Raw genomic sequence first — 21,798 nt, forward strand, 5'->3', positions numbered from 1 at the left:
TACTACTTGAGTAAAAGTCCTAAAGTATTTGGTCTTAAATATACTTAAGTATCAAAAGTAAATGTAATTGTTCAAATATACTTAAATTCCTTATACTAAGCAGACGCCACAACTTTCTTTTTTTAATTTCTTATTTACGGATAGCCAGGGGCAGACTCCAATATATAATTTACAAACGAAGCATTTGTGTTTAGTGAGTTACCAGATCACAGGCAGTAGGGATGACCAGGGATATTATCTTGATAAGTGTGTGAATTGGACCATTTTCCTGTCCTGCTAAGCATTTGAAATGTAATGACTACTTTTGAGTTTCAGGAAAAATGTATGGAGTAAAAAGTACATTATTTTACTTAGGAATATAGTAGAGTAAAAGTTGCCAAAAATATAAATAAAGTACAGATACCTCAAAAAAACTACTTAAGTAGTACTTTAAAGTATTTTTACTTAAGTACTTTACACCACTGCTCACTCTACCTGCCGGCAAAATTTCAGTTGCATCTTGCGCCATAGGCTACACTTGTCTGTCACGCATGTAAAGAACTAGCTTGCCTGCTCTGTCCCCACTTATTGGTGAAGTAACTTAATGAGCTAAATGTTTTTTTTTAAACGGTTGATTTCACTGGTTAAAAAAGGAACAGAACCTCCCAAGTGGCACAGCGGTCTAAGACAATGCATCGCAGTGCTAGAGGCGTCACTACAGACCCGGGTTCGATCCTACCAATTGGATATCACGAAATTAGGGAGAAAAGGGGTAAAATAACAATTAAAAAAGGAACAATATAAACCTGTACTTGCTGGTTGGAACAGTGGAATGGAATGCAACAAAGTGTGTTTCTGCTCAGAATGAAACGATTGGAAAATAATTTTGCTTACAACCCCTGGTTATGGTATGACTGGGCAAGTGAAGTGATGAGCAGAGAGGGAGGGAACAGTCCGCTCATGAGCAGGCAGATTCTGGTCTTACAAAAGGGAAATTGAGCAGCGGAGAGAATTCCTGTAAGCATCTTGTTGGCCATCTCCGTGTCGCGCTCGGCACGAGGCCCGAAACATAAAACACACAGAGCCCCCACTGTGACATCAGGAAATCCTTAGGGGTATTGTGCGTGTGTGTCTGTTTCTATGCGTGTGCACCCACATATGCATATACCATTCATCACTCCGCAATAGAAGATGAATAACGTTCCCCCCTGCCTGGAGAGCCCCTAATGCCCCCTTGGACCGGGTCCTGTAAATCCTCCTATGTTTCATACAACGCTCGTAAATGGTAGCCACATTGAGTCCTGTTCTGTAACAGTTTAGGTATTTCCTGCAAGATTCACAAATGTTAAATGTTACTTCATGTAAGACTCGGTTTCGCAAGACTCTCCCTCTCAGCTTTCCTCCCACAAGCTTTCTCTAAGATCGCCTGGACCGCAGTATGAAGTGGTGATATTCTTGTTTGGTTTCATCCTCAGTACTTCAATATGATATATTTCTCCTCCGTCTATCTACTGGTAGGGTCCCACTATATTGCTCTTTCAGATCAGCAGCTAAGTGTATTAGATTGGACACAGGCAGGAAAGACACTTTAAGGTATTGAGATCCATCCAGTTTTTCCTCATTCAGCCCTAGACAGCCCTTTTAGCCTGTGTCATGCGGTCCCATATTCCCTCCAGAGCAGCAGTGGAGTTTATTTGCTTGACTTTGGGCCAGTGTGTGATGAGGCTGTTGCTGTTTGGATAGAGGGGGCCTGCTCCGCTCGCCTCACCCCATGTTGACTATCTGGGTGTTGCCGCTGGAACCCCTTCAAACCCCAGGAACGTGCACATACACACACACACACACACACACACACACCCTGCCTGCCTGCCTGCCTGCTTGGGATCGAAGAATCTCGACACAATCTAAACATACAGACGGGAAGTGTGTGTGTGTGTGTTTGTGGAATTGTGTTTAGAAGTGTTGATGTCTGTTTGTTGCTTTTCACAATGATTGTATACATATCGAACGGCTGTTATTTGAAATAGTCTTCTAACTCGTTTCCTCTCTCTAGCTTTTTTCCCCCCCAGTTCAGTCTTTCTCTCTCTGGCTGTGTATTTTACTTAGCTGTTGAAGAGGACTATACACATGAGATATATTGTATTATGCTTGTGAAGCTGTGGTACTTCGGGGATGAAAAAGCGCTCCAGAAACATAAAAATCTACATCTGTTAAAATATTTGTTTTTTGTTCTGTGTGAAAGTCTTCACGGGAGATGTCCAATTTTTTATTTCATTTTTGGTAGATTTTGGTCGGCCTCCATAAAGATTGCAGAGGAAGCAATAGCACAAGCAAGTAGAATTCCCCAATATTCTCTGGTGGGCTTTAAAACCCCCAACCTTCCTTAGCGAAGTTCCATCCAGCTAACTCTTCCCTTAAAGCAGTGGTCACCAACCTTTATTGAGTCAAGATCACTTTTGGAGTCAAAATAGCAAGCCAAGGTCTACCGCTCTTTTTTTTAAAGTTTTTTTTACATGACTTCAAAAATGGACGCCTATGCAACATTAACCTAATAGAAACTGTTGTGTCAGAATGAGGTTTGTGCAGTAGGCGTAGTACATTATCACAACATATTGACTATGCTTGGCCTGACAATATTGTTCTTCTCAGACCATATATTTCAAAACTCTAAATTTAATAACAAAATGTATCAGTGGTTGAAGCACTTATTGTACTGGACTGATGAGACCTGCATCTGATGGTCAGTCTCATCAGAGGGAGGGAGAGAGCAGCAGCGGGCCCACCTCTCAGGGTTCCTGCTCTCTCCTTAGCTCCGGTGAGACTGACCAGAGACAGGGGTCTTCCACCTGATGGCGAAACTGGAGTCGCACCACATTATTGATGCCTCATGCACAAATTCATGTTGTTCCTATTACCAGAGGAAATGTAATATTCCTTGATATTAAAATAGACACGATGAGCTGCTAATAATGAAAATGCAGGTCTATCGATACACTTGGCTAATGGCTACTCATTCGTTGCAGCTGCTGTGCTGGTAGTAGCGCGAGTGGAAGTAGGGAGAAACATGTTTGTGTTGTAATTTTTTCAATATAAAAACAGTGCTGAATAAAAACTTAAACATGAACTCGCTCATAAAAACAGCAGCTCTTTCCTGTGTTCTTTGACCGTCTCTCTCTGGTCATGGTTTTAAGTTATGAAATCTCACGTGGGCTAGAATCAAACTTTGCTGTGGGTCCGGTCGTGGAAGCTTCGCCTATGAAGCTATGATTTGAGCAGTGTGGGTGTCGCACGTGCGCCGTCGTGGGGGCCGGGGGTGCTGCCGCCACACTGAAGTGGTACTCATACAAATTTGAGAAAATCTGCAAGGAAGAATGGGGGGGGGGAAATCCCTAAATGCAGATGTGCAAAGCTGATACAGACATACCCAAGATGACTCCGCTGTAATCACCAAGGTGCTTCTACAAAGTATTGTGTAGATGAGATTTATGTTTTTCATTTTCAATCAATGTGCAAAAAACATGCTTTCACTTTGTCGTTATGGGATATTATGTGTAGATGGGTGAGAGGAAAAATATACACTGCTCAAAAAAATAAAGGGAACACTAAAATAACACATCCTAGATCTGAATGAATGAAATATTCATAATAAATACTTTTTTCTTTACATAGTTGAATGTGCTGACAACAAAATCACACAAATGATCAATGTAAATCAAATGTATCAACCCATGGAGGTCTGGATTTGGAGTCACACTCAAAATTAAAGTGGAAAACCATACTACAGGCTGATCCAACTTTGATGTAATGTCCTTAAACAAGTCAAAATGAGGCTCAGTAGTGTGTGTGGCCTCCACGTGCCTGTATGACCTCCCTACAACGCCTGGGTATGCTCCTGATGAGGTGCTCCTGGACAGTCTGTGGTGCAACGTGGCGTTGGTGGATGGAGCGAGACATGATGTCCCAGATGTGCTCAATTGGATTCAGGTCTGGGGAACGGTCGGGCCAGTCCATAGCATCAATGCCTTCCTCTTGCAGGAACTGCTGACACACTCCAGCCACATGAGGTCTAGCATTGTCTTGCATTAGGAGGAACCCAGGGCCAACCGCACCAGCATATGGTCTCACAAGGGGTCTGAGGATCTCATCTCGGTACCTAATGGCAGTCAGGCTACCTCTGGCGAGCACATGGAGGGCTGTGCGGCCCCCCAAAGAAATGCCACCCCACACCATGACTGACCCATCGCCAAACCGGTCATGCTGGAGGATGTTGCAGTAAGCAGAACGTTCTCCACGGCGTCTCCAGACTCTGTCACGTCTGTCACGTGCTCAGTGTGAACCTGCTTTCATCTGTGAAGAGCACAGGGCGCCAGTGGCGAATTTGCCAATCTTGGTGTTCTCTGGCAAATGCCAAACGTCCTGCACGGTGTTGGGCTGTAAGCACAACCCCCACCTGTGGACGTCGGGCCCTCATACCACCCTCATGGAGTCTGTTTCTGACCGTTTGAGCAGACACATGCACATTTGTGGTCTGCTGGAGGTCATTTTGCAGGGCTCTGGCAGTGCTACACCTGCTCCTCCTTGCACAAAGACTGAGGTAGCGGTCCTGCTGCTGGGTTGTTGCCCTCCTACGGCCTCCTCCACGTCTCCTGATGTACTGGCCTGTCTCCTGGTAGCGCCTCCATGCTCTGGACACTACGCTGACAGACACAGCAAACCTTCTTGCCACAGCTCGCATTGATGTGCCGTCCTGGATGAGCTGCACTACCTGAGCCACTTGTGTGGGTTGTAGACTCCGTCTCATGCTACCACTAGAGTGAAAGCACCGCCAGCATTCAAAAGTGACCAAAACATCAGCCAGGAAGCATAGGAACTGAGAAGTGGTCTGTGGTCACCACCTGCAGAACCACTCCTTTATTGGGGGTGTCTTGCTAATTGCCTATAATTTCCACCTTTTGTCTATTCCATTTGCACAACAGCATGTGAAATGTATTGTCAATCAGTGTTGCTTCCTAAGTGGACAGTTTGATTTCACAGAAGTGTGATTGACTTGGAGTTACATTGTGTTGTTTAAGTGTTCCCTTTATTTTTTTGAGCAGTGTATATTTAATCCATTTTGAATTCAGGCTGTAACACAACATGTGGAATAAATCAAGGGGTATGAATACTTTCTGAAGGCACCTTATGCATCAACTGACTCACAGGATTTTACTCAATGAATTGATGTCTCCGTTATGTACTGTAAAAACCTTTTGGTTACGATGGGTTGAAGATTGTCATGATACCCATCTTCTTTGAACATTGAACCTGATTAGTTATTAAAGGTAGATGCATCGTGGCTGAAAGCAGTTTGATAGATTATTATTGGTATATGATTATCAATGCCTATTTCCCAGACTTTCCCACACCATGGGTTGGGGCAGAATCACTCTTAGTGTTTATATGGAGACTAGAGATCATGCGCCTCCTATTTTTATAATTCCTGTTGTACCAGAGTCACAGATTACCATCTATACACACAGTCCTCTCTGTCAGTTGTTTTTGAAGTGTTAGCAAACAGAGGCCCGTCCCTCTACGAGCGAGAGGGATAGAGAGACAGAACAAGGGGGCATGGGAGAGGAAGAGAAGGCATGAGTGCATGTACATCCACATGTGATTGTTTGTGTGCATTGTGCCCTATGTAACTACGTGCAAGAGAAAGAGGGAAAGAAAATATTAGAGGCCCTGTTGCATTCTGTCTGGGCTAATGCAGGCAGGCGGCGGGCGCTGCTCCCAGCCCCTCTGTAGAATAACATTATCTAACCCAAAACAACGGGAGAGTGATGGAGCCAGCCCACACAACCAGGCCCAGCTGCGCATGCAGGGACCGCAGCCAAACCAAAACGCTGAAGCCCAGGCTTTACACTGCAGACAAGCGCTGCCTGGAAAACAGTCCTCTATAGAGAGCACGAGAGACCTCCACCAGGTTAGGATGTTAGCACAAACTGCAAAAGCCTTATGCAAGGTTATCCTTTTTATTGTTAAAAATAACATGTTATGATGGATTATTTGATTTAAAGCAGTTTGTGGCCTGTGTTGTCCAGCAGTTAGAGCCGCACTGACCCCGGAAAACATACAGTATATTATGTCATATTCAGCATGGGTTTGAATCCAGCCCACTGCTCTTTGACTCGACCTCTCCTACCTTGACCTCTAGTAGAACGCTTCAACAACTGTATTAGTTGTTCAAGTAGTAGCTTGAAGGGAAAGCCGCATACTGTATCACTATAGCTAAAAGCCTATTGGTCTGCTCGATGGAACACATCTGATTCTTATATTTACATCTGGCTGTAGCAATATTTATATCGAAGTAAAAAAATAAATAAATAAAAAGATTTATCATTTTCCAGCCAACAGCTGTCTGCGAGTTAAAAAGGTCAAATATGTAATGTTGTCCCATTTCATCAATCTCAACTGTCATTCTACTTTAGTAGGATAGGGACTTTAAAAATATCCAAAGCTGTTGATTTCCTGATTTTTAATCTCGCTCATCCAGCTGCAGGGCTGAAAACTCCAGAATCCAATTTGTACAGTCGAATCTGAACGTTGTCGGATTGATGTTGGATTGGGATGAGGAGAGGTTTCTCTTGATGGAACAGGGAGGAGCAGGCTTTTGGGTTTCTCTCTCGGCAAGAGAGGTTTGTGTCCTCCGTGAATCTTTCTTTTTTAAGCAGTATTGTCAGTCAGTTTATTTAACCTTAGATATTAAATAAGATTTAAATTAGATAAACAGTCATACCCTTTTTTATTCGACACTTGCAACCATTTTACATTAAAATGGAAGTACCAGTGTAGCCTTGTCATTTGGAACTGGGATTCCATGGTATCCTTCAGACAAATTAGGACAAATTAAATAGTGAAATAGCATGAAGGTGAAGGGTAATGCAGTTTTGCCCTTGGATTACTACAGTTCTCATCATGTAAGTAACATTGAGCAATGGCTTTGTTACTCATTGTATGCCTTCTAGTGCCATCTGCTGGAATAAAGGTGTCGCTCTTATGGTGGAAATCAATTTGTAGTTAAAACCGGATAACATGCACAAATTGTCACATTGCATGTTAGGTTTAGTATGTTTTGTGCTCACCGTGGTCATTTCTGCCATTGTACTGTAGGTTCCATAGGCATATACTGCAGATATGCTACAAGGCTGCCATAAATATACCAGAATAGTGTTCATTTGTTGTAGGCAAAGGCTTTGGCAAAATAAATAGACAATTCAACACCAATAGAGTAGATCTATAAGATCAGTTTGGGCTGTTTAAGAAAAATAATAATAAAGTAATCAGAGCATTTATTCACTCATCAGAAGCATTCATCCTCTGACATTAGTATTTTCCACCACAAGAGGGAGTTTAGGGCAGCAAAATGCACAACTTTCCTGAAGTGGCACACGATTATGCAAGAGCGAGACACTTTGTATTTGCATGTCTCTCCACATGTGGGTCTTCCAGAATTCTGTCAGTGTCTCTGTCCATACTAATAGTGAGAATCAGGGATATGTTGTTCAGAGAGATGTTTAGGTCAGAAGCTGACTGTTTGTGTAAATGTACAGAGTTGTGCTTGCCTTCTCCTTTTCGTTCTGACACTTGTAATAAAGATCTTTTAAAGAGGACAAAGCTCCAGCTGCCTCATCTCCACAGCCTGTCCAGAGTACAGTGTTTAAACTGACAGCGTGGCACACAGCCCAGGGACTCACGCACCCACCCACCGGCCAGGGTTTCCGTCGTGAAAATGCGTCGCCGGACATTTGACCGGCAGCGTTTCAATTTACCGGACATTTGAGAAAATCTCCCTCGACCTCTTGTCTCACCCACTCAGACAAACAAATAGACACACAGGAATACATTACCACCCCCATACAATTCCCTACACTCTATGGTGACACCCTCCCCTTTTCACACACACAAACACAGTGGTGCTTGTACGGTGCCTTCAAAAAGTATTCATACCCCTTGACTTATTCCACGTTTTGTTGTTACAGCCTGAATTCAAAATGGATTAAATGTTTTTTTTCTCACCCATCTACACACAATACCCCATAATGACAAAGTGAAAACATGTTTTTAGAAATGTTTGTAAATTTATTGAACATGAAATATCAAATTTACATAAGTATTCACACCCCTGAGTCAATACATGTTACCTTTGGCAGTGATTACAGCTGTGAATCTTTTTGGTTAAGTCTCTAAGAGCTTGGCACACTTGGATTGTAAAATATTTGCACATTTATTATTTTTACAATTCAAACTCTGTCAAGTTGGTTGTTGATCATTGCTAGACAGCCATTTTCATTTCTTGCCATAGATTTTAAAGCTGATTTAAGTCAAAACTGTAACTAGGTCACTCAATAACATTCAATGTCGTCTTGGTAAGCATCTCCAGTGTATGTTTTGCCTTGTTTTTTTAGGTTATGTCCTGCTGAAAGGTGAATTTGTCTCCCAGTGTCTGTTGGAAAGCAGACAACCAGGTTTTCCTCTAGAATTTTGCCTGTGCCTGGCTCTATTACGTTTATTTTTATCAAAAAAAAAAAACTCCCTAGTCCTTACCGATGACAAGCATACCCATAACATGATGCAGCCACCAACCATGCCCGAAAATATGAAGTAGTACTCAGTGTTGTGTTGGATTTGCCCCAATCCCAAAATGTTTTTGTTGCAGTTTTACTTTAGTGTCTTATTGCAAACAGGATGCATGTTTTGGAATATTTGTATTCTGTACAGGCATCTTTCTTTTCACTCTGTCATGTAGGTTAGTATTGTGAAGTAACTACCATGTTGATCCATCCTCCGTTTTCTCCCATCTCAGCCATTAAAATCTCTAACTGTTTTAAAGTCACCATTGGCCTAAAGGTAAAATCGCTGAGCGGTTTCCTTCCTCACTCCGGTAACTGAGTTAGAAAGGACGTCTGTATCTTTGTAGTTACTAGGTGTATTGATACACCATCCAAATCACCCGTCGACCAATAGGTGCCCTTTGCAAGGCATTGGAAAACCTCCCTAGTTTTTGTGGTTGACTGTTTTGAAATTCACTTCTCAACTGAGGGACCTTACAGATAATTGTATGTGTAGGGTACAGAGATGAGGTAGTCATTCAAAAATCATGGTTAACATTATTATTGCATCCATGCCAATTATTATGTGACTTGTTCAGCACATTTTTACTGCTGAATTTATTTAGGCGTGCTGTAACAAAGGGGTTGCATTAACAAAGGTCCGGTGTGGCTCAGTTGGTAGAGCATAGCGCTTGCAACGCTAGGTCTATTGGGTTCTGAATACTGATTTGACTCCAGGCATTTCAGCTTTTCATTTTTAAGTTGTAAACATTTCTAAAAATGAAATTCCACCTTCACATTATTGAGTTTTGTGTGTAGGTGACACAAGGTCGTTGATTACTCCCCTTGCGTTGGAGCCATGTCATTCTTTGGTTACTAGGCGTAACCCCCATTTTCCATTTGCAGTTGCTAGCCAAGCACAAAGTAATGCGTCATCGACAACTTCATTACTGAAACTATCAGATGGACATCATTTTAAACTAGGTATGTCATCTGGTATCAGAGTCTTATACAGCGGGCTTCAAAAGTATTGGGACAGTGATCCATTTTTGTTGGTTGTTTTGACTCTGTACTCCAGCACTTTGAATTTGAAATTGCACTTAAACCTCAGTCATTGTATAGACTGTCAATATTTTTTTATTTTTTTTTTACTGAAGTGCAAAAGCCTATAGTGCTCTACACCCCTGTGCATCTAGGTATTAGCTGTTCAGGCATCAAATTACAGTTGGAAAGAGGAGATATAGAAAGTTTAATAGACAGACTAAGTTAGTAAAACAATTACTTATAATCATTAGTAAACATATCTGTTTGGGCTTCTTGCTGTTCATTTGCAATTATGTTCCGGCCCGCCGACCATCTGCTCAAGAAAAAATTGGCGCGCGACTCAATCTAGTTGATGATCCCTGCTATAGGTAGAGGGATGAATCCTAACCTTGAGGCATTTACGTAAAATGTTGACATAGTCATGCATTAATGTAATGGTTGACTATTTTAAGTTCAAATTCGCCTTAAGCGCAATTCAGGGTTCACCCCATTATTTCGGACGCTGAACACTAAAAGTAGGGGTCTGTGTGGAGAAGCCTATGTTAATGTGTAATGATGCAGATGTTGCAACTTTTTTATTTATTTAAAAAATATATATATTTTAGAGGCGTGCAATTTATTCAGATTAACAAACTTTTCAATGGCGTGTAGAAACACTGTGCTGTCTTGTCTGGCCTCTTGGCAGTGTGTGGTTCCAGCTGAGTAAACCCTGCTGTGTTCATCTGAAAAGAGAGCTCTCCCTCCTCTTTAAATGAGAACACTTTCTCCCTCCCTAGACCATGTTTTCATATGTTAGATGTGTACCTATGCTAACATTTGAAAGTGCCAGCAAGCTGTAATGCTAGTGATGTAGTTAGCTCTAATCCTAGTAGTGATATTCCCTTGGATCTGCACCATGGCACCTGACCCCCTGTGCGCTTTTGCCGTTTCCAGGGAGACAGAGGAACAGGCTGGAGCCAATGGACACCATCTTCGTCAAGCAAGTGAAGGAGGGAGGCCCTGCCCACGGAGCTGGACTCTGTACAGGTAACAACAGCATGACTCATCTTTCGTGCCACTTATTTTTTGAAAGGGAAGTGGGATACCTAGTCAGTTGCACAAATGAATGCATTTAACCGAAATGTGTCTTCCGCATTTCTCTAAATCAGAGAGGTGTGGGGGGCTGCCTTAATCGACATCCACATCATCGGCGCCCGGGGAGCAGTTATTGTTGGGGGTTAACTGCCTTGCTCAAGGGGCAGATTTTTCCACCTTGCTGACCTTTCGGTTAGTGGCCCAACGCTTTTAACCGCTAGGCTACCTGCTACCCCTGATTTGACTACACAATATAGATACATTTCCCTGACGCTTGTGGATTATCAAGACCACATTCACTTCTATATCAATTGCTTGTTGTCAAAACAAAGGTTTGTCTTGTCATCTAATTTAATTAAAGCCAATCAGAGAATGTGTCACTATATACGCATGCAATGCCACTGTACTCTCGGCGCTGTTGGTTGGCTACATGGCAGGAACGGCAAAGTGGCACAGACTAGGGTTGAATATTTTCCCACAAATGTCCTACAAATGTTCCATCCAAGAATAAATCACTTCCTGGTAACCTGGTATTTCCTGCCAAAACTGGAAGTGTCATTCTAAAACGTATAAATATATCTGGATTTGATTAGAGCTTTGATCAACATGAACATTCAAGCCTGATGCTACCTAAGCCTGATGAGCCATACAAGTAAGGCCATTTTATGATCCCAAGCCGTTATCCAATACATAGCCTATGATATAGGCTACCGCACATTACGCACAACAGAAAAACATTGAAGACATTAGATGTCGCTGTGCTCTCTTGGGTAATAAATGAAACAAGCTCCAATAGCCTAATCTTTTTGAATGTGTGGACTGTATTACTGTACTGTATTATATGGATTGGAATTACGGACCTCATTCGAACCATGAAGGTTGGCGAGAACATGCCATGCTGGTGCAGAACATGTGACATACAAAGTTTCAGTTATATGCTAGTGAATTTGATTTTGAAATATAATATTTTACATTTGTATAATTAGTAGGCTGGCACATATATACAGTGGCAAGAAAAAGTATGTGAACCCTTTGGAATTACCTGGATTTCTGCATAAATTGGTCATCAAATTTGATCTGATTTTCATCTAAGTCACACAATAGACAAACATAGTGTGCTTAAACTAATAACACACTATTGTATTTTTCGTGTCTATTGAATACATCATTTAACCATTCACAGTGTAGGTTGGAAAAAGTATGTGAACCCCTAGGCTAATGACTTCTCCAAAATCTAATTGGAGTCAGCAAACCTGGAGTCCAATGAGATGAGTTTGGAGATGTTTGTTAGAGCTGCCTTGCCCTATAAAAAAAACATTCACAAAATTTGAGTTTGCTATTCTCAAGAAGCATTGCCTGATGTGAACCATGCCTCGAACAAAAGAGATCTCAGAAGACCTAAGATTAAGAATTGTTGACTTGCATAAAGCTGGAAAGGGTTACAAAGGTATCTCAAAGACTTGATGTTCATCAGTCCACGGTAAGACACATTTTATATAAATGGAGAAAGTTCAGCACTGTTGCTATTCTCCCTTGGAGTGGCTGTCCTGCAAAGATGACTGCAAGAGCACAACGCAGAATGCTCAATGAGGTTAAGAAGAATCCTTTAGTGTCAGCTAAAGACTTACAGAAATCTCTGGAACATGCTTACATCTCTGTTGTCGAGTCTAAGATACGTAAATCACTAAACAAGAATGGTGTTCATGGGAGGACACAATGGAAGAAGCCACTGCTGTCCAAAAAAAAACACATGAAGTTTGCAAAAGTGCACCTGGGTGTTCCAGATGTTTACCAGCACTACTGGTAAAATATTCTGTGGACAGATTAAACTATAGTTGAGTTGTTTGGAAGGAACACACAACACTGTGTGGAGAAAAAAAGGTACAGCACACCAACATCAAAACATCATCCCAACTGTAAAGTATGGTGGAGGGAGCATCATGGTTTGGGGCGGCTTAGCTGCCTAAGGGCCTGGACAGCTTGCTATCATCGACAGAAATTATTTCCCAAGTTTATCAAGACCTTTTGCGGGAGAATGTTAGGCTATCTGTCCGCCAATTGAAGCTCAACATAAGTTGCCTGGTAATGCAACAGGACAATGACCCAAAACACAGAAGTAAATCAACAACAGAATGGCTTCAACAGAAGAAAATACGCCTTCTGGAGTGGCCCAGTCAGAGTCCTGACCTCAACCCGATTTGAGATGCTATGGCATGACCTCGAGAGCAGTTCACACCAGACAGCCCAAGAATATTGCTGAACTGAAACAGTTTTGTAAAGAGGAATGGTCAAATTCCTCCTGACCGTTGTGCAGGTCTGATCCGCAACTACAGAAAATGTTTGCTTGAGGTTATTGCTGCCAAAGGAGGGTCAACCAGTTATTAAATCCAAAGGTTCACATACTTTTCCCACTCTGCACTGTGAATGTTTACACGCTGTGTTCAATATAGACATGAAAACGTATAACTGTTTGTGTTATTAGTTTAACTAGACTGTGTTTGTCAATTGTTGTGACCTAGATGAAGATCAGATCATTATTATGACCAATTTATTCAGAAATCCAGGTATTTCCAAAGGGTTCACATACTTTTTCTTGCCGCTGTACCTTTCATAATATTTCCCCTAATGTTGTGCCATGTGCGTATTAGTCTACCTCCTCCTTCTCTATTGTTTCTTCATTCCTTCCTTCAACAGGCAAATGAAATGTTTTGTTGTCCTTATCTTCATCATTGTAATGACATGCTTGAATAATATAGGACTAGAATAAGATGCAGACGGCTATCACTTCTCTTCACGAAGATTGGCTGGTTGTGTGTTTCGCCAATCATAATGGGACCCATGTCATCCAAAAAGTTATACTTTTTACTCATCTGTCCATAGAACATTCTTCCAAGAGGTCTCGATGATCATCCAGCTGCTTCCAAGGTGCTTTTTGGCAAACGTCAGTCAACTTTTTGGATGAGATGGTTCCTGTTATGTCTGGCGAAAACCTAACACTGCATTCGACAGTAAGAACCTCATACCAACGGTCAAGCATGGTGGTGGTAGTTTGATGGTTTGCTGCCTCAGGACCTGGACAACTTACCTTAATAGAAGAAACCATGAATTCTGCTCTGAATCATAGAATTCTACAGGAGAATGTCAGGTCATCTGTCTGTAAGCTGAAGCGCAGCTGGGTCATGCAGTTCTGCATGCAAGAGCCAAAATTCCTCCACAGTGATGTGAGAGACTGATCAACAACTACAGGAAGCATTTGGTTGCAGTCATTGCAGCTAAAGGTGGCACAACCAGTTATTGAGTGTAAGGGTGCAATGACTTCTTCACATGGGAATTTGTTAATTAAATAAATAAAATAAGTATATATTTTTTTGTTTTTTGTTAACTCTGATGTTGGACGATTAGGCCTGGCCCACTGTCGGCGTTCCAATTCACCCCATAGGTGTTCGACGCGGTTGAGGTCAGGGCTCTGTGCAGGCTAGTCAAGTTCTTCCACACCGATCTCGACAAACTATTTCTGTTTGAATCTCACTTTGTGCATGGGGGCATTGTTATGCTGAAACAGGAAAGGGCTTTCCCCGCAAAGTTGAAAGCACAGAGACTTTTAGAATGTCATTGTATGCTGTAGCGTTAAGATTTTCCTTCACTGGAACCTAGCCCGAACCATGAAAAACAGCCCCAGACCATTATTCCTCCACCAAACTTTAGTTGGCATAGATGATTTTTATGTGCTACGCGATTCAGCACTCGGCAGTCCCGTTCTGTGAGCTTGTGTGGCCTACCACTTCGCAGCTGAGCCGTTGTTGCTCCTAGACGTTTCCACTTCACAATAACAGCACTTACAGTTGACCGGAGCAGCTCTAGCAGGGCAGAAATTTGGCGAACTGACTTGTTGGAAAGGTGGCATCCTATGACGGTGCCACGTTGAAAGTCACTGAGCTCTTCAGTACAGGGCATTCTACTGCCACTGTTTGTCTATGGAGAATGCATGGCTGTTTGCTATATTTTATACACCTGTCAGCAATGGTGTGGCTGAAATAGCCGAATCCACTCATTTGAAGGGGTGTACACTCATTGTGAACTGCCCTCCATACAGAGATGCGCTATCTGTCCACACCCTGAGCATTGATGATTGATCATGCAGATAGCAGAGGGTAGGCTGTGTCCTACCCTCTCCTCAGATAGCAGAGGGTGAAGCCAGATTTAGACATTGCATATAGTTTAACAGTTCTATTTCACGTTGTGCTGTTCATAGGAATTATTTATTATAATTGACTGGTTTCTCGCAGTTATGTATACTGTGAAAAGGGAGTGGGTCTGGGTGGTTGATCTTGGTTCCCGCTATTCAACCCTAGCACAGACACACAGCCTAGCTTTCTCTTTTTACTACTGAATAGCCCCTTTCCTGGGAAAGGAGTGCACTGGTTTTCCCACAATTAGCTCTACTCTGTCCATAACTCCCTCTAATCAGCTTCCTGTAGATCTCCTCTTCAGAAAACTTGAATGAAAAAGCCCGAGTGGCACCCTATTCCCTATAAAGTGCACTACTTTTGACCAGAGCCCTATGGGGGTGCGCTATATAGAGTATAGGGTGCCATTTTAATTTGGGACGTAGGCACCGTGTACAGTAGGGTTGACTATAAACACATTTATGCAGTGTCACTATTCCCCTTTGATCCCAACACAGTCTTATCTGTCTGAGGGGAAATGCTACAGTACTGGGAGCTACATCCTTACCCAAGATGAGGGATTATTGGGCACACTGAGCAACACATTTTAAAATTGTCATATGGCGTTGCAACCATCCACTGTCAATGATTGTGTTTTTCGTTTCATATGCTACATGTCCATTGGAGACATTCAATGTGTTTTCAATGTGAATTCTCTTCCCTTCAGGGGACCGGATTGTAAAGGTGAACAGAGAAAGTATCATTGGAAAGACGTACTCCCAAGTGATCGCTTTGATACAGAACAGGTAAGGGACTGCCTGCTTCTCTTATACATCACTCTCATGGAGTTTTACATGACGAAGGGGGGGTATTTTGAAACAATGCTAATAGGTTGCAGGAAACCTTACCAGGAAGTGCCTTATTAAAGTATTTAAGGCTATGCACATTTCAGAAACCTTGTCTCGTTTCGGTACTATCAAGATTAGATTAAGTGAAAATGAACAGCTTTTTGTTATTCTAATCATTCAAACGAAATATTTTTAAGTGAAATGTAAACCGTTTCCTTCTCTGAAAATTCAAAGGGTGCTATGTGGTGTCACAGAAATGCAATATCTCCAGGCACTTTTTCAAATGTTGCTCTACCCATTTAAAGTTCCTTGGAAATTGGCACACAGACATTGTTGAGCAATCCATGTGCCCATGGCATATATAACTGTCAGTTCCCAATGTTACTAAACCGTTACCCTCCTACTCATGAACATACCTTAAAGCTAAGTCTAAACTATACAAAAAAAAGTTTAGTTTTTACATGAACTATGTTGATTGTGCACACTACTGCTCCAACTCATAAGTGGAATCTCTACTACTTTTGTCCCTCTCACAGCGACACCTCGTTGGAACTATGTGTGATGCCAAAAGATGAGGACATTTTGCAGTTGGTAAGTACAATTAATTTAAGACCGTCCTCCTAACTTTGTGCTTGAATATCTTCCTTGATTATTGTTGACTAGAGAATTAAAGTCACTTGTGAAGGTTTCTGGGAATCATGAATTGATTTTGTTTGTGCCTAAAGTGGGATGGGTAGTTACTTTGTACTTTTTCTCAGAAGGTAGTTAGTTGTTCCCATATCCTAGTGCTGGACAGTGTACAGAATAGGGATTGTTAACCAGTTAAATGTAATCTACGTAATCCCCGAAAGTAATTCTTTATCATGAGGGCCATAAACAATAATTAGTAATGCTGCATACTCTAACTTTTCTTGATCTCACCTTTCTGGTAAAAAATAGTTATACAGTTTAAGTCGGAAATGTACATACACTTAGGTTGGAGTCATTAAAACTCGTTTTTCAACCACTCCACAAATTAATTTCTTGTTAACAAACTATAGTTTTGGCAAGTCAGTTAGGACATCTACTTTGTGCATGATACAAGTCATTTTTCCAACAATTGTTTTCAGACTGATTATTTCACTTATAATTCACTGCATCACAATTCCAGTGGGTCAGAAGTTTACATACACTAAGTTGACTGTGCCTTTAAACAGCGTGGGAAATTCCAGAAAATTATGTCATGGCTTTAGAAGCTTCTGATAGGCTAATTGACATCATTTGAGTCAATAGGAGGTGTACCTGTGGATTTATTTCAAGGCCTACCTTCAAACTCAGTGCCTCTTTGCTTGACATCATGGGAAAATCAAAAGAAATCAGCAAAGACGCCAGAAAAAGAATTGTAGACCTCCCACAAGTCTGGTTCATGCTTGGGAGCAATTTCCAAACGCCTGAAGGTACCACGTTCATTTGTTCAAACAATAGTATGCAAGTATAAACACCATGAGACCATGCAGCTGTCATACGGCTCAGGAAGGAGACGCCTTCTGTCTCCTAGAGATGAACGTACTTTGGTGGGAAAAGTGCAAATCATTCCCAGAACAACAGCAAAGGACCTTGTGAAGATGCTGGAGGAAACGGGTACAAAAGTATCTATATCCACAGTAAAGCGAGTCCTATATCGACATAACCTGAAAGGCCGCTCAGCAAGGAAGAAGCCACTGCTCCAAAACCGCCATAAAAAAGCCAGACTACGGTTTGCAACTGCACATGGGGACAAAGATTGTACTTTTTAGAGAAATGTCCTCTGGTCTGATGATACAAAAATAGAACTGTTTGGCCATAATGACCATCGTTATGTTTGGAGGAAAAAGGGGAAGGCTTGCAATCCGAAGAACACCATCCCAACCGTGAAGCACAGGGGTGGCAACATCATGTTGTGGGGGTGCTTTGCTTCAGGATGGACTGGTGCACTTCACAAAATAGATGGCATCATGAGGATGGAAAATTATGTGGATATATTGAAGCACCATCTCAAGACATCAGTCAGGAAGTTAAAGCTTGGTCGCCAATTTGTCTTCCAAATGGACAATGACACCAAGCATACTTCCAAAGTTGTAGCAAAATGGCTTAAGGACAACAAAGTCAAGGTATTGGAGTGGCCATCACAAAGCCCTGACCTCAACCTTATAGAAAATTGGTGGGCAGAACTGAAAAACGTTTGACTCAAGTTAAACAATTTAAAAGCAATGCACCAAATTCTAATTGAGTGTATGTAAACTTCTGACCCTCTGGGAATGTGATGAAAGAAATAAAAGCTGAAATATATCATTCTCTCTACTATTATTCTGACATTTCACATTCTTAAAATAAAGTGGTGATACTAACTGACCTAAGATGGAATTTTTACTAGGATAAAATTTCAGGAATTGTGAAACTGACTTTAAATGTGTTTGGCTACGGTGTGTGTAAACTTCTGACTTCAACTGTAATTGCTAATGTGTAGTCACTTGTGATGACACAAGCTCAGGGACACAGTACAAATATGTTGAAAATATGAAATACTTTGACATATTTCATATTCAACAAAGCTATATGAACTAGGCTTGAAATTACTTATATGCTTTCTAAATATAGTATAGTCAAAATTTTAAACTAAGATTTCACCTTAACTGTAAAATATATATTTGTGTGTTTAGTGTTAGAGAAAATGTGCATACTTTTTAAAGGTCTCTCTTGATCAAAATGTCTGCCTCCATCACTGTGAACGTCTCACAGAGCTCTAGCTTGGCTTCCTGAACTCGTTAGGAACTCACCTTTAATCTCATTGGTGTTTTTTTGTTTAAAATCTGAATGATTTTTTGATGAATGGCTATTTATAAAAAAAAAAAAAAAAAACTTGTACCCCTTTTTCTCCAAATTTCATGGTTTCCAATTGGTAGTTAGTCTTGTCTCGTCGCTGCAACTCCCGTACAGACTTGTGAGTCGAAGGTCGAGAGCCAATGCATCCACCGAAACACGACCCAACCAAGCCGCACTGCTTCTTGACACAATGCCCGCTTAACTCGGAAGCCAGCCACACCAATGTGTCAGAGGAAACGCTGTACACCTGGTGACCGTGTCAGCGTGCATACGCCTGGCCCGCCACAGGAGTCACTAGAGTGATATGGGACAAGGACATCCCTGCCGGCCAAACCCTCCCCTAACCCGGACGACGCTGGACCAATTGTGCTCATCCCCATGGGTTTCCCGGTCGCGGCCGGCTGCCACAGTGCCTGGATTCAAACCAGGATCTCTAGCAACTGCGATGCAGTGCCTTAGACCACTGCCCCACTCGGGAGGCTATAAATCAATCTCAGAATGTGCTACAGTGGTATATGAAGTAAGGATTGCAGGCTTGTGCTTTGTCAGTGGCTATGACGTAGGGTTTAGGCAGGAGTTGATGGACAGTCGGAAGGGCGAATGAAATGGTAGGGGGGACATCCCAGCTTCAAGTGGTTTCAGATTTCATAACCTACAGATTTCATAACCTTTTCATAGTCACACAGGCTCAGAAAATATACTACTGTGTCCGTGGGAACCAGGGCTATTGCTCAAGCCATTCCAATCTACGGTGTTCACAGAAATCGATTTGAAAATAAGTGACAATGTCCTGTACCAGAACCCCCTAAACAGGACGTTAGATCTAAGAGAAATGTAGCATCATATAATATTCACTCCCATAATACTACTGTCCCCTTTGGGTTAACGGCACTCAGAGAATTTCCTCCCCATAAATAGACACCACGCACTGGGCTCTCTGTGCAGGGCTTAGCATCCAGCTCTGCCATGGACAGAGGGAAGAGAAGTCATCATTTTTGGCTGGATTTCTGTATAAGCACTTTGTAACTGCTGCTGCTGATGTAAATACATTTGATTGATGTGATCGTTCACTCAGTACTGTTTTGAACATTAAGGTTTTCATGCACTGTCCCTCAGGTTAGCTCAAACTCCAGTCCATTTCTCATGGATCACTGACCAGCGGTGGACTGTTGACAGTAGGTGAAGAGTATTGGCTGTGGGCTTGAAAGTGTGTTTGTGTGTGCGTAGGAAAAGGGCTGAGTAGTAGTGGCCCAGATGGAAAGAACTGCGGAGTGAAAGTGAAGGATGAGCCAAGTAGTGTGGAACGAAAGAGTGATAGAAAAGAGAAAGAGGACAGAGAGCTTTAAGGACCAGAGGACGAGAGCCTCTGTGGTGCCAGCCTGCCAGGGCCCCTCGTTCCACCTACCCATATTCCTGCCCGGCTCAGTGATCTGCACAGCAAACCAACGCCACCCGTCAGGGTCCAGAGCCCAGCAGACGATAACGCTATGCCAGACCACACCACCCTACAACCACAGTCACATCCTGTTATTCACTTCCACTGGTTCTCTCATCTGGAGTAAGGAACTGAACCGACTCCAGCCCCTAGTGTGATGCTAAATTCCACGCATAGCTAGATGGCTAGGCCACAGCTTGCCAAAGCCACACAAACATCTTTTGACATTTAGGAATGTGTCGGAGCACTGTTGAAGCCTGAGGTTATTCTCAGTAAATAAAACGAGCAATACACAGCAATTAGTGTTAGAAATGTATTTGTGATCTGGAAGGTGGTTGGTTATACCTCAGCAAGATTGCAATTGCAATTCTAAGGGGGGGGGGGGGGGGGGGGTTGTTAACTTAACCAAATAGGGTAATTTGACTTTTAATACATTTTCAGAGTTTTTTGATTTACTGTGTTTAAATAAAGCTTGAAAAAGTCTGATTTTATGTGTTTTCATTTCAGGCTGTAAGGCAACAAAAGATGAACATTTTGAAAGGGGGTGGTGACTTTCTTATTTATTTTTTTTATTTTATTTATCCGTTATTTTACCAGGTAAGTTGACTGAGAACACGTTCTCATTTGCAGCAACGACCTGGGGAATAGCCACAGGGGAGAGGAGGGGGATGAATGAGCCAATTGTAAACTGGGGATTATTAGATGACCGTGATGGTTTGAGGGCCAGATTGGGAATTTAGCCAGGACACCGGGGTTAATAACACCCCTACTCTTACGATAAGTGCCATGGGATCTTTTAATGACCTCAGAGAGTCAGGACACCCGTTTAACGTCCCATCTGAAAGACGGCACCCTACACAAGGCAGTGTCCCCAATCACTGCCCTGGGGCATTGGGATCTTTTTTTTTAGACCAGAGGAAAGAGTGCCTCCTACTGGCCCTCCAACACCACTTCCAGCAGCATCTGGTCTCCCATCCAGGGACTGACCAGGACCAACCCTGCTTAGCTTCAGAAGCAAGCCAGCAGTGGTATGCAGGGTGGTATGCTGCTGGCATATAACCACTGTAAGAGAGGGATACCGAGGTAGAGGCAGCTAGTGAACAGCAGCAGCGTTAGGCAGTTACCCCTGGCTTATGACTACTATCAGGCAGTGTTTGTGAGAGGAGGCAGTTATGTGAGTGAGAGGCAGCCCTCAGGTGGCAGAGGGACAAGCAGGTGGCAGCGCAAACGTGACTGTGACTTTCCTCCTATCCGTTCCTGCTCCCGTCGTCTTTTTTCACTGCTCTTCTCTTGCCCTCTGCCTATCTGTGGTGCATTCACACAGCGACCGTAGCCATGACAGCTCCAGCCTCTGTTTCTCTTTTGCACATCTTTACTCCTCTTTCTCCCCTCTCCTTCTTCTCTCCTCTTGTCTGCCTCTAACCTGTCGGCTGGCAGTTTTCCAGGGATATCACTGCTCTGGTAAGAAGGGAAACTTACTAACTCCTTGTTTTTCTTTCTTGTATTTCATTTCTTCCCATGTGTGAATGTGGTTTCAGACCTTTTTTAAGCTGGTATCAACAGTGTAATGATTGTCAATAAGTGTAATGTTTTTGTGCCTTCCCTTAGCTAAAACCGTGTCATCTCTACCTAATTTTGTATTGTCTCCATAGAACCTTGTGCCTTTTTTAATTGTTATACTGTATTTCTAAGTGTGTTTTTGAGCTGGGGTTCTCAAAGTGGGGTCTGTGGCCAGATGTCAAAATATAAAAGCAATATTTAATTTGTATTAATGATTATTACTAACAACAGATTAAACCCATTTTGGCTAATTGATATGTGGA

The 21,798-nt window shown here is 42.3% G+C and overlaps 1 protein-coding gene across 4 annotated transcripts in view; it reads left to right on the plus strand.

Annotated features, from left to right (window-relative positions):
* Positions 1 to 21,798, plus strand: part of arhgap21a (Rho GTPase activating protein 21a) — a 99,984-nt gene that overhangs the window by 57,547 nt on the left and 20,639 nt on the right. For 3 of the 4 annotated variants that reach the window (XM_071331162.1, XM_071331161.1, XM_071331159.1), the window contains 4 exons: positions 10,545 to 10,637; positions 15,579 to 15,657; positions 16,236 to 16,290; positions 21,413 to 21,436. In XM_071331162.1, the coding sequence (XP_071187263.1) occupies positions 10,545 to 10,637; positions 15,579 to 15,657; positions 16,236 to 16,290; positions 21,413 to 21,436 (251 nt within the window). The remainder of the gene's footprint in view (positions 1 to 10,544; positions 10,638 to 15,578; positions 15,658 to 16,235; positions 16,291 to 21,412; positions 21,437 to 21,798) is intronic. The other variant, XM_071331160.1, reaches the window with a different exon arrangement.

This window comes from Salvelinus alpinus, chromosome 10, assembly GCF_045679555.1.
Source record: "Salvelinus alpinus chromosome 10, SLU_Salpinus.1, whole genome shotgun sequence".
Taxonomy (NCBI): Eukaryota; Metazoa; Chordata; class Actinopteri; order Salmoniformes; family Salmonidae; genus Salvelinus; species Salvelinus alpinus.